Below are 14,404 nucleotides of genomic sequence, written 5' to 3' on the forward strand. Positions count from 1 at the left end.
CCCACCCCCGAAACGATCTCGTTCAAGAACACAACAGTCAGCATAGCGTTCATTTCTCCAACGGTAGACGCGCACCCTGCCATCACCACGTTGTAAAGAAAATCGGGATTTATCCGAAAAAATAACGGTATTCCAGCGTCGCCGTATCCAACGAGTGTGTACACGTGCCCAATTAAGACGATTTAGACGATGACGTTGCGTTAAAACGCATCCGACGTAAGGACGTCGTGCATGTAAACCGTTCTCCCGCAGACGATTACGAACAGTTTGCCCACTGATTCGGTTATTGTGAAGCCCAGGTGTGTTAGCAGCAGTAGCAGTGGCAGTTTGGAATCGATTGCGCAAATGCGTGTTCATGATATAGCTGTCTTGACCACGTGTTGTAACACGCGGACGTCCACGAGGTGGCAAGTCGTTGGTGCTTCCTGTCGTTCGAAAAGATTTCGTATCGCTCGACTAGAATTCCCAACATGCCTTGCAACGTCTTCTGTCGACATGCCTGCATCAAGCATGCCAATCGCCCGTTCGCGTAAATTATTGGGTATTCTTGGCATACTAAAAATGCTACAATGTAAAAAACGTTAATTTTTTTACAAATTGTGAAGCGTTTTCGTTCACTTGACAACAATGTCAGTAAGACAAGTAACAAAATTTAACCGAATACTACACGGGACATGTCGAACCATGCATGCATGTGCAAATTGAATTTCACGTTGTCAACGATTAATTAATTCATGAATCCTGGTAATACAGCTCAAGGCTAATACTACCTATATAATTTCATTACACAATGAATTCTTTAACACAACAAATACTATATGTACAAATCGGAAGTTTCTTTTTTTGTTCAGTATATATATATTTGAAGAAGTACGCATGGGCGCCGATTGATACGTTTAGAATGAACAGCAATATCGAGAGGGTACTCTATTGTAAATACAACAGCCCACCCCTACCCTGCCCTGGGGCCCAGACTCCCGACAGCCCTGCGAAATGATGAGTCAAACTACAAATAGTTAATCCACATCAGGATCAATAAACAGCTGATTTCTCTGACACATGTAGGGCAGTGGTTAGAGCGTGTGCATGATGCGTCATGGTTTGTTTTCTCATACCGGCCCACCGTCCGACTCTTAATTGAGTGACGGACCGACTGACCCCACCCCCACCCCACATAAACACATAGGCAAATACAAACACAATAAACACACATACACAAATACGAACACAATACACAGAAGTAAACATACACACACATACATACGAACGCACACACAATCGCACTTTGAGGCACACGCACGCCTACACACACACACACACACAATGCCAACACAATACACATAAGCAAACACACACACACACACGCACACACACACACACGCACAATTGCGCATTGACACACGCACAGTGAGAGAGAGAGAGAGAGAGAGAGAGAGAGAGAGAGAGAGAGAGAGAGAGAGAGAGAGAGAGAGAGAGAGATACATATGCACGCACATTCATTGGGCCTGATTGTATTTGATACTACCCATTACGCTGAACCTTCATGCTATGTCAGAATTCAGTACAAGTGACATTTCTGAGGAACAGAAGGACGTTAGTTTCTTTCTGTGAACTGGCTTTGATAGCTCGGGGGCCAAGAACTGCGGAGTCTTTAAATGTGAGAGTTCAACGAAAGCTGTCACCAGGTGAACTGGTCCCCGTGGTTAATTAGAAAATCATATTTTGCCTTCGGTGCATCAGCTCCAGAAACGTTTCACCATATAGATGTGTTTGTATTCAGCCATAAGCGTACGAGACAGAGAGCCCCCTAGTGTTAGATAATATCATTCACATTCGGGCAAAAACGCTGGAGATATAGGGGCAAAATGTGCCAACCTGAGACGTTTTTTACCATGTATTTCCATCATTTCTTCCGCATTATTTGTTGTAATCCATGTACGAATGCGTATTGATTAGTTTACACCTCAAACTAGCTGTTTTGCTAATTTCAACAAATGTTGTTTTCCAGATTCGGATATTCTCGTTTAATTCGGGTAAAACCCAGCCTGCCCTACTACAAAAATGGGAGCCCGTACGCCTATGTATATAGCTAACGGACACAAGTATCGATTTAAACAGAAACAGTTGTTTACTTCGAATCATTTATTTGTAACAAGTATGTACAAATGTAATATATATACAATAACAAATTACAAATGAACATTTATACAAAAATCAATCCTGATATTTTTAACCACAATGTTTGTTCATACAACCGCACAATAAATAATAATAACAGTTCATTGCACCAAGTCATTAATCTAGCACCACTAATTGTTTTTGTGTTTTTACACGACGTCAGCAACAACAACAACAACGTCAACATTGTTGAGACATAGGGTTATATTGCCGAGTTGGAAGCAACATTCCCGGCACGGGGCCCAACGGAGAAGATCCTGGGAACGAATATGTAGATCGAGGTGTCAAGGACGATGGCGACACGGTCGAGGGAATCATGGGATTTGGTGACGTCAGAGGGAAATACGGCGAGAATGGCGGCATCAGTTGAGGAGGGAGTGAAGGCATGTAGTACGGGTGGGCTGAGGGGTAGATCATCTGCTGATGGTTCTCTTGGATTTTCTTTTTGTTCCTAGTTCGCTTGTTCTGGAACCAGTTCTGTAAATTAAAAGAACAAAATATAAGAGTAAACCTTTAATTAACACGTGCATATATCTGAATGACAAAACCGTTACCTGCGATCAAGGGGCGGGACGTAGCCCAGTGGTAAGGCGCTCACTTGATTCGCGGTCGGTCTAGGACCGATTCCTGTCGGTGGGCCCATTGGGCTATTTCTTGTTCCAGCCAGTGCACCACGAGTGGTATACCAAAGGCCGTGGTATGTGCTATCCTGTCTGTGGGATGATGCATATAAATAGTCCATTGCTACTAATGGAAATATTTAGCGGGTTTCCTCTCTAAGACTATATGTCAAAATTACCAAATGTTTGACATCCAATAGCCGATGATTAATAAATCAATGTAATCTAGTGGTGTCGTTAAACAAAACAAACAAACAAACTGTGATCAAGAGACAAAATAGTGGTTGCTAACACGAATCTCTATCTGGTGTCTCGTCTATAGGACAACCACTTCCGATGCGATCCTTTACTGGACATACATCATTTTGACCGTCACAAAGAGGACTGCCACTCCCAGACTAGTTTACTAAATCAAAACTAGCACCGGACAGAGGTCATTGGAATAAATACAGCTGTGATTGTCAAAACAGTGTCCGCGGAAGTAATTTTAACATTACAGTAAACATTGTTAATAAACAGCATTAATGATTAGTGACTAGACATTATATTTACCACTAAACGAAATAACATCTGGCATGTTCAAATTTTCAATACGATGAACAACGCCATCTTGGATTTTAAAGATCAACATGACCTTAAATTACTAAATATTACTAAATATTGTGCATCCTACTTTTAGGCACCTCATTTACGATTTAGCTCAAATATTTCAAGAGTTCCTGCAGTTTTAATTATTAATATTTTGGACAATGGCCATCTTGAACTTGGCATAATCTGTGTAATGGACCCCCCCCCCCCCCCCCCCCCCCACCCACACACACTTTATTCATGATTCAAACTCATATTATAATTAAGTGAGATATGGTGATTTTCGATTGAGTATGATCCCCAGCGGCCATCGTGGATTTGACCCTCTGGTGGAGTTAGCCTTACATGGTCATGGTCACGGTCTTTTACTTTGACCCCACTATGAATCATTTATTATGTTTTGGTGAAAGCAAAACCATTTAGAAATTATTTTTTTCTAGTGTATAGGAAAATTAATTTATTCTTCGCTTCAGGCTCTACTTTAGTAATAAATGAAACCTATTGCAATCGAATTAGGTAGCCTATCCGCCAAGATTGTTTTAATTGTTGGTGTCTTGGAACAGAAGACAAGCTAACCAATCTCTTTAGAAACTCGGTAATGACTATATTGCTCAAATCAAATTAGCAATAGACACGTCTCTAATCACCCTGATTTTAACAGTCTGCAACTTCAGTTTCTTGGTTTTCAAAACCTCATATTAAACATGGTTCAAATATAACAACAGTATTGCAACTAGGCTTGTTAATATTAATTAATTTGTCATATGACAAATACATACAGGCGTACTTAATATACAGAATAATTTTATATAATTGCATGTGTATATTTCAGTTATTTGCATATATGTGCCCATTGTAAATGGGATTCAATGCAATAGTCTATGATGTTCAATATTAAAAAGGTCGTGTATGTCACGGTCACAATGACACAATAAAATAAAAATCTATAATTATGGTAGACTGTTATTGGTAAATCATGCTTGCTTAGGTATAAATATTCCACGATTGCGGAGTTGCAGGTTATTCCCGTGGACCATTCGCATCATGTGAAGTGACGTGTATATGTATGTGTCAAAAAGCTGATCCTTACCTTTAGTTTTTTCTCTGGTATGTTGATATCGTGGGACAAAGCTTCCATAACCTCGCTGTCGGGGTAGGGGTTTTCCTGGAACACTTTCTCCAAAGCCTGAACCTGCCTAGCGGTGTAGTTGGTCCGTCGTTTCTTCACCGCCGCCGTCGTCTGTTTATCGGGGCTGGGTGTGCAAGGGTCGTTCTTGATGGATTCCAGGGAGGTGTTGGACACCCTCGTCGTGTCGTCGGAACTGGAGAATGACGTAGTCCGTGTTCTTCCTAGAACGGGACTCGGGGAATCGCCGTCGCTCGATCTAGACGTGACCTCTGTGCAGTCGTCGGGACGATCTCTGGTCAGTGAGTCTATTTTCTTTCTGATGACGTCATGCTGTTTGGGTCTCGGCAGTTCCTGGGCTGGACAGAAAATGTTTTCTGAAATAACAGGGTAAAGCTCAGTGATAAAATGGTATAAACCAATACAATAGCAATACAAAGCATGTTTTTGATTATATACACAAAATATTTACAAATTCCAAAATACATGTTTAGCGTTGTTTATGTATTCGTATTTGCATGTACTTATTTAAGTTTACAGCGTACGTTGTTAAGCTGGAAATTGAATCTGGCATATATAACAAACTTGTAAAAACCCGCTGTCGTCAGAAGATATATACTGGAATGTGGACAGTGGTAGAAAAGGGAAATACTTCGACAACTCCCCCAAGGACGTTCGATCTTACGACCTATAGCACCCCAAGTCTTGTATTATAAAGTACATAATATAAAGCCGATGGTATCACATGCTGTATTGCTTTACAGATCATTTAAATGACTATGTTAATATACTACTATATAAAACAATATTTTGTAAGTTGATAAAGATAAATACCTTTTTGATCACTATTTCCGCTGTAGCTGGCGGCTGGAAATGGAAGATTCGTCATCGGCGATGGAAACCCAAACGAAGGGGGATAACCGAATCCAGGAAATGGTAACGCTGCGCCGTATCCGTATGGAAATCCCCCGAATGGTTGATGCGGGTATGCGTACGGGTGCATTATCGGGTAGTACGGAGCTGGAGCATGTTCAGGTATGTGGACGTGGGCCCTGGCCGCTTCCTGCCCTGGAAACGTCCCTGGTGATGTCTTTACCCCTGGACTGATTTCTGCATCGCACGTGTCGGGGGTTGTAGGGGGAGTGAACTGAACACCTCTGGGTGAAGACGCGGGTGTCAGGTCCTGTGGGCAACAAAAGAAACAACACTGAACGGACTTGACGAATGAATATTTAACTACTGACGGAAACAAATAAGGGAATATACACTTGGGCTTTTGCTTATAAACATTTTAGGAGTCCAATCTCAAATGACGTCACACGCATGCAATTTGTATGATGTTGTCATGACATTAGTGTCTCAGACTCTGTTAGAATCTCGACTCTAAAAGTTTTATAAGTACCAGGTTTGGAATACACACCGGGAAATTTAATAATTAAACAACACTTAGTTTTGACCGTCTGACTTATACTCCGCAACTGACTGAGACCATTTCGTAAATATCAAACACTGAAACCTTAAATATGTGTGGAAACGTATGGTCATTAACTATGGAGCTGGAATCACGCTATGTGCTTCTCCTAAGTATTTTATTTACGCCATCTCCGTAAATACCCAGTAGATACAGGATCTGTAAAAACTCTCAATACCAGGTTTAAACTTCGTCGACACGGAAGCTATTTCGAGCGGCCTGTTTGGCTGCAATACGATTTCTGTGGTGCGTAATTAATATCCAAGGCCCCGTTCCACGAAGCGATCTTAGCCCTAAGATCAACTTACGTGCATAGAGTAGCTATGCGCTTAAGGTAATCTTAGCCCTAAGATCAACTTACGTGCATAGGGTAGCTATGCGCCTAAGGTAATCTTAGGGCTAAGGTTGCTTCGTGGAACGGGGCCCATGTGTATAGTAACATTAAATATTGATTGCTACCAGAACTCCCATTCCTAGTATTGGGGAGGTAACCGTGTTGATGACATGCAATCCCACAGTACTGACATGCAATCCCACAGTACTGACATGCAATCCCACATTACGTGTTTGTATCGTATACAAGTGTAACTCCTCTAACAGTGAAATATAGTTGGTCTCAATTCATGTGTTCTTTTATTTCTTTCCATCAGTATAGTTTATGACAACATTAATACAAACATTCTAAAATTATCAATAAACACGATATAAAAAACCCATGAAAGAGACAATTTGTAAATAGTGGAAATAAACGAAAGTTAGAGTTGTTTTAAAGTCTCTTATAACGCCATAGGAGTGGCTTGTGTACTTTTACAACTGTATTATTGTATTATTACTGTTGAATTCTTGTTTTTATTTTAATCTGTACACAAGGTGAGACGAAAATAAAGAATGTGTCTGTCTGTCACATAATATTATGTTGTTTTTAAACATTGTCTTTTATAAATAAAAAATTGTATTAAGACACTTGCAAGTTTGTATGTGGATATTACACTGTCAATATGATGTTTTACCTATAACAAGACAACGTTTTGATATTTCCGTAATTGGTATTCTGTAACAGCTAATCTTAATGCTAATACAGTTTTCAGTTTTTCATTTCACGAATTTTCTCAAAACATGTGTAATACGTAAAACATGATAGGGAATAATTTTGTTAGTAAATGTAGCCATGTCAACTTGAAGAAGAGACTTCATACATATTTTATTTGCTAATCCTATGTTTTTTGTTTAACAACACAAGAATTACGAAATATTTGACATCCAGTAGCCGCTGATTAATAAATCAATGTGTTCTAGTGGTGTCATTAAACAAAACAAATGTTTTGTTTAACGACACCGCTAGAGCACATTGATTTATTAATTGTCAAACATATGGTAATTCTGAATTGATACTACATTGTACCTCACTTACGAACAATATGACCGGAAAAATATACTTAGAAATAGAAACAGAAAACACTTACAAACTATTAGTTTTCTACGAATATACATGTAACAGATAATTTCAAGCCAATAAAATACACACACAAACTAAACACAAAATGCACTTTATAAAAAAAATCGAATGTGTGAAGAAATCGAATATTTCACAACGGCTGATATAAAAATACTGACAACTCTGATTAGTAATGTTCCAATTAATCGCTTTTTGTCGTGCACTGATTGCTTCAACGATTTGACCAATTAATTGAGAACAAGTGTCATAATCGAATGACATGTTTTAATGCAAAACTACTTCCCTATGTATTCCGTGGTGCACTGGTGATTAAGTTTACAGTTATATTTAATTTGTAATTAATATTTACTCAAAGGCTGATAACGATATTATTTAACACACTTGCATCACATGTTGTTAGTTTAGTATTTACTAGAAGAAAATTATATTAAATTGTATTAAATTATATTTATAAAATTAAATTATTTTTGTCAAACAAAATGTGAACGAAACAAAAAGATTAATTTTACTGAATCGTTTATATCAATATTTACTATTTAATAATTTTAATGTAAAAAAATAACTATACACATTATATACACACTAGCAAACAGAATTACATTGTACATCCCCCAAGGAACCATGTATATTTGATTTAAAGAGGGTTTTTTTCACAAATGAAATACGGCGGTTAAGAATTGGCCTAGAATGGATATTTATCGCTTCTTGTCGCTTACTAAACGGTTTGTGCGAACCGAGGATCGATCACAAACTTTCGACATAATACCAACAATAATTGTAAAAATAAAGTATACTCAACAAAATTAATTTATGATTTAACCTAGCTAAGTAGGCCTGGCGCTATCTGTTGTACAGGGGGCAAACAAAATAACAGGAAATGTTTGGAATATTCATGGAATGACCACAGCATCTTTTCTTTGGTATTAAAGACATTTGCTTTCGGTTTTACAAAGCGTGCTTTTCTGTTCATTGTTAACATTAGTCTATAAATTTAGTCAAATTTAAAAAAATCATCCGACATTGCGCACGGATTTGTGTCAATTGTTTAAACGGTGGGATTCGAATACTGTTTTGGCATTTTGTAAAGACAATTTACTTTAGTCTTCATGCATGGTTATAACGTGTTTCTGACGTCATAATTTATGCAAATTAGATCAATGCTAACAATAATGGATACTAATATTTAGAGGATGGTCAGACATTTCGTTTAACACCAAAGATTGTGTTTCTAGCTTCTAAGTTATACAATTATAGGAGTTAGGACGAATTGTAGTTATTGGTGATACTTTTTTGGGTAACCATGGAGACGCGTCTGCAAACAATAATTGCACCACTTTCGGACCCTACATCCCCCCTGGTGATAACTTCCATAGACCCCTCCCACCAAACAGCTGGTACCAGTGGCATTTTTCTAAAAAAAAGCACACAAAAAACCTCACTTGTGCAAAAATGCTGAATCCAGATTTGGTTGGTAGGCTATATAACTAGCAAAAACTGATCAAATTCTTAATTAATTTGTCGAGTGCATATAGCAGAGAACGTTTGCGATTCTGGTTGCTTCCTATCATGTACTAAACTCTCTCTTCACAATATCATTTCAACAATCGAAAAAACCCATTGATTTATTTCCATGATAATCGTCTAAAGAATTAGTTATTTTATTGTACTGAACTTTCCCTAAGGATATATTTCAGGTAAAGCATCTGCTGTTATTGTGTTCGATGGATAAACTATCTAATTGTAGGAATACAATACTATGGTGATGTATTAACATCCAAACCACACAGTCTCACTGATCACGTTACATAAATTTAATTGTATATCATGACATATATTTGGTATATTTGCACGGTTTCGCACAGATCAATCTGTGAACTATCTAGTGCATTATTTTTTTTGGCTGAATTAAAATTTACTTTTGGACTAAATGAATTGCTAATATCTACCCATATAATTTCCCCAACCCGTCCCACTCTTACTATTCCTGATTTTAATCAGAGGTTGTGCCCACAGCATGCGTGTTTCAACACTTGAAACAAAAAACAAACAAATATAGACCCAAGTAGAGCTCTAATATTCTCTCAACATTAAACGTGTATTTATAACGTACATAATAATTATTACAAATAGCACGATGGCAGTATTTTAGAAAAAAAACCCTGTGTGTAATGGTAAAAGCCTAAAAGCTTTAAAACAATATTTTCCCGTTCAACAATAGTCAGAATTACATTAATCTTTTGCTTTGAGTGATTGCTGTGAATTGAGGCGAATCGCCTACAAACCACGTTAGCCGCCGATCACGGTAAACCTCCAGTTGATTGCACTGGCTTGTAGTCAGTCGAGATTAATTGCATTAAATTAGTTTGCTTATCTTTACAGTTGAAAGATCAAAGCGACTTTCTGAAGTAAAACATATTAAAAAATACAGTAGTGTGTATGCTACAGTATGCATTTTTTTTAAAGAACAATGTGAATAATAAAGTACACGTACACTAGTAAAATGCAACGTTTAACAGAGCACATCGTTCTTTAAAAAAACATAAAGAATGCTAACCGTAATTGTATCTACATTTAGTTTATTAATTTTGTTTATGTTTTCAATCGATGTCGTTTAAAGCTATATTCTGAATAGTTCTTCCCCTCTAACATTAATTTATGGAACAATTTATCATTGCATATTAAAAATTCAACATCTGTAAGTGGCTTCAAGAAAACAAATAAAAACAAAAGATTTGGCAGTCCCTGAACATTTTTATGAGGGCGAAAGAAAGCTACAAATACTGCACTGCGGACTTCGATTAGGAATAATCAATCGAAATGGCCATAAATTCACACGCTTCATTGGAGAAATCCATATTGTACCTGTGGTCTTCAAGTTGAAGATTGAAAAACTGGCCTCGGTGGCGCAGTGGTTAAGCCATCGGGCTGCAGGCCCAGTGCGAGTTACTAAGGGCTCAATGGGTAGGTGTAAGACAACTACACCCTCTTCTCTCATTCTAACCACTAACCAACTAACAACTAACCCACTGTCCTGGACATACAGCCCAGATAGCTGAGGTGTGTGCCCAGGATAGCGTGCTTGAACCTTAATTGAATATAAGCACGAAAATAAGTTGAATGAAATGAAATGAAGATTCAAACTATTTCGTGTTATTTTGCCTCTATACAGCAGCGAGCGCCAGACGTACGTAGATAGGTTATATCATACAGATTTAAGTATCAACACATTATTATTTAGAGACCACCTTCTTTGTTCTTCTTGTTTCTAGGCATTTATATTTGAACATTTTAAAAATGTAATACTTTTACATTTCTCAACACTAAATGCATTACTTCATATATCTTTCTCAACGCTAAATTATGTCAGCATCCTTAAACATGACAAATAAGATTCCTCTTGCATAATAATCGTACGTAGCTGTCCATGTTAACAACAAATTGTACATTACTTCAATTATATAATGTAGGGAAAGGTCTTTATATTGTCTACGCCTTTTGACCAACCCCATCTGTTAACATTAACAGAAATAAATATTGTTTAAACCAAAGTTGAAAAGGAAAATGTGTATAGGTTTGTACTATTTGTAAGTTCCATAATTTGGCAGCATAATTTCCAAATAACACTGCAACAAAACCATTATTGTACAAGAACATGTTTTGGAGAATACTATCATACAGAGGGTAACAGAACAAAAATGGACTGCATCTTCAAGAGGATGAACACAACTACGACTACTACTACTACTACTACTATGATTACTACTACTACTACTACTACTATTACTACTACCACCACCACCACCACTACCACTACTACTACTACCACTACTACTACAGGCGGTTTACTTTTATGGAAGGTATTAGCGTGTTTATATCCCGAGGGTTTAATAACGCTACTGTGGGCACAATGTCTCGGTATGTTTACAATTCATTTAAACTTATCTCGTGGAGAGGCATTTATATAGGCCAATCTTGTTTGCCGATCCACTTCTCAGTCTTCATTTATTGGAATAAATATTGTTTAGAAAACAAAAATATTATTTAAATTAGGAATTGCTTCCATAGTAAGAAAGAACGGTGAACGTAAAAACAACAAATTCACAACTTTGGGTACAAATTAGCAATACGTTTAGTCTAATAAATTTTTTTAATTAAGCCTCACTAGTACTATTAACAATTATGAATTATGTGTATATGTGCAAATATGACTATACAAAACATACATAATATTAATGTTACAAAAGTGTTAAAAACTTACATTCGAAACCTCAAAAGCAGCAGGCATAATGAACAATGAATCCAATGTGAAATATTCCAGAATAAAAGATAACAGAAGACAATTTTAGGATAAATGATAATTTGTCCACTGTAACTGGCGTTTATATACGCACGAACGTACGGCGCATGACACTCAGCTCAGTGAGTTCTTGTCACAAGTGACACCGGTACAGAAGAGTGTAAAACAATGGCGATCGTTACATCAATTACGACGATTACAATAGTATTTTGTTGCCGCTGATTGCTGCCAAGTGGTCCGAATTGATCATATAACAATTAGATTAGCACTGATGTATCATTATTTCAATAAACACTGACGGTCATGGGAGTTTAACTGAATAATTACCCCCCCCCCCAAAAAAAAAAAAAAAAAATGAAAAAAAAAAAAGAAGAAAAGAAGTAAGAACAAGAAGAAAGGTTTTCAAACATACACTATGAAATGATTCGTGTATATATCTTATTGTTTTATCTGTGCTGCAATTGTTTTAGCTGTATATATATATATATATTTTTTTTTTTTGGTCTTCTTTAGATTTTTTTATTCAATAGTCTCTCGTAACTCAGTATAGAGTGGCTCATTACAATTTTATTACTTTTATTGATTGTATGTATATGTATATGTTTTTATTTTGTTGTAATGAGGTGAGACTTTAATAAACTATCTGTCTGTCAGTCTGTCTACAATGTTGTGTATGTAAATAATTATAGTCATGTTTCACAAAGGAGATGAACACTATAGCATCGTTTGTCAATCTCAATATGTGAAGTTTAATAAACAAAATTCACAAATTGTTGTAAAGAGTTTTCTTTACCGTTAGAGTGCATGCCAAGTACAGTAACTCAAAGACCACAATGTAAAGAAGAAGGCATGGTGTGATAAATTATGAACAAAATCCTTCTCCATTGCTTTTCTTCCTTTTCTTCTTCTTCTTTTTTTTTTTTTTTTTTTTTTTTTGTATGTTTTTTTTGTTGTTGATTCTTTATAAATAATTTTTAAATCTCTCTTTAGGAAATGGTTTATTTACTGACGCACTCAACACATTTTATTTACGGTTATATGGCGTCGGACATATGGTTAAGGACCACACAGATATTGAGGGAGGAAACCCGCTGTCGCCACTTCATGGGCTACTCTTTTCGATTAGCAGCAAGAGATCTTTTATATGCACTATCCCATAGACAGGATAGCACATACTACGACCTTTGATGTACCAGTCGTGGTGCCCTGGTTGGAGCGAGAAATAGCCCAATGGGCCCACAAACGGGGATCGATCCAAAACCGACCGCGCATCAAGCGAGCGCTTTACCACTGGGCTACGTCTCGCCCCCAAATCTCTCTTTAAGTATATTGCAAGTATAACATATGTTTAAACCAACTCACGAAATGATCAATGAAGTATTTATTAAACAAACTTTGTTTTGTTTAACGACACCCTAAAGCATATTGATTTATAAATCATCGGCTATTGGATGTCAGACATTTGATACTTTTGACATATAGTCTTAGCGAGGAAACCCGCTACATTTTCCCATTAGTAGCAAGGGATCTTTTTTATGCACTTTCCCACATACGGTCTTTGATATACCAGTCGTGGTGCACTGGTTGGGACGGGAAAAACTCAATCAGAGTTTGGGCCCACTGAGGTGATTCAATACTTATTCAACTGCAATGATGGAAATAAAGAAAGAAAGAAATGTTTTATTTAACGACGCACTCAACACATTTTATTTACGGTTATATGGCGTCAGACATGTGGTTAAGGACCACACATATTTTGAGAGGAAAGCCGCTGTCGCCACTACATGGGCTACTCTTTCCGATTAGCAGCAAGGGATCTTTTATTTGCGCTTCCCACAGGCAGGATAGCACAAACCATGGCCTTTGTTGAACCAGTTATGGATCACTGGTCGGTGCAAGTGGTTTACACCTACCCATTGAGCCTTGCTGAGCACTCACTCAGGGTTTGGAGTCGGTATCTGGATTAAAAATCCCATGCCTCGACTGGAATCCGAACCCAGTACCTACCAGCCTGTAGACCGATGGCCTAACCACGACGCCACCGAGGCCGGTGATGATGGAAATAAAGCGACACAGACATGTATGTGTTTGTTGCTTTTTTATCATACAATAATTTTTTTTTAAATAACATAAACATTTCTTTTATTTTTATTTCACACATCTCAGCTATTTAGTCTGTCTTTCCAGGTCAGTGGGTTAGTCGTTATGGTTAGTGCTTGTAAGTGTGTGTGTGTGTGGGGGGGGGGGGGGGGGGGGCTAGATGAACAGACTATGCAACACGTAATAGTACATTTTAATTAGCCAAAATGCGGACTATTATTGTATATCACAAAAGTGGTATAAAATGTGTCCGTCAATAAGAATCTAAAATTAGCCCGGAAGCCATGCTACTTTTTGCACCCAAAATTGTAATATTTTAATCAAACACTGAACATATGATGGAATTTAAGATAATTAACGTTTTCCTCAAAACGTAACAATAGAAGTTCGTCCTCTGATCTTGAGTTTGTTTAGCCTCTATTCATCCTCAAACAAAGGAGGTATAATTTCATTAACCACTTGACTATGACAGCAGAGAAACTCGATCACACATGACTGACTACTAATCAGTTGTTTACGTTTGCACATCTTACCGGAGGTAGCACTGCCATCTCGCACCTGTCAGGTA

General features: G+C 37.4%; 1 protein-coding gene across 1 annotated transcript; it reads right to left on the reverse strand.

The window, feature by feature from the left end:
- Positions 1 to 2,233: 2,233 nt before the first annotated feature.
- On the reverse strand, positions 2,234 to 14,387 carry LOC121368888 (homeobox protein vex1-like). Its single transcript, XM_041493646.1, has 4 exons — positions 14,370 to 14,387; positions 5,347 to 5,695; positions 4,477 to 4,889; positions 2,234 to 2,655 (listed from the first exon to the last, which is right to left on the reverse strand). Exons 1-4 carry the CDS (start codon positions 14,385 to 14,387, stop codon positions 2,359 to 2,361), a joined length of 1,077 nt encoding a protein of 358 aa, XP_041349580.1. The 3' UTR covers positions 2,234 to 2,358.
- Between the last annotated feature and the right edge of the window lie 17 nt (positions 14,388 to 14,404).

Source organism: Gigantopelta aegis, chromosome 3, assembly GCF_016097555.1.
Source record: "Gigantopelta aegis isolate Gae_Host chromosome 3, Gae_host_genome, whole genome shotgun sequence".
Classification (NCBI taxonomy): domain Eukaryota; kingdom Metazoa; phylum Mollusca; class Gastropoda; order Neomphalida; family Peltospiridae; genus Gigantopelta; species Gigantopelta aegis.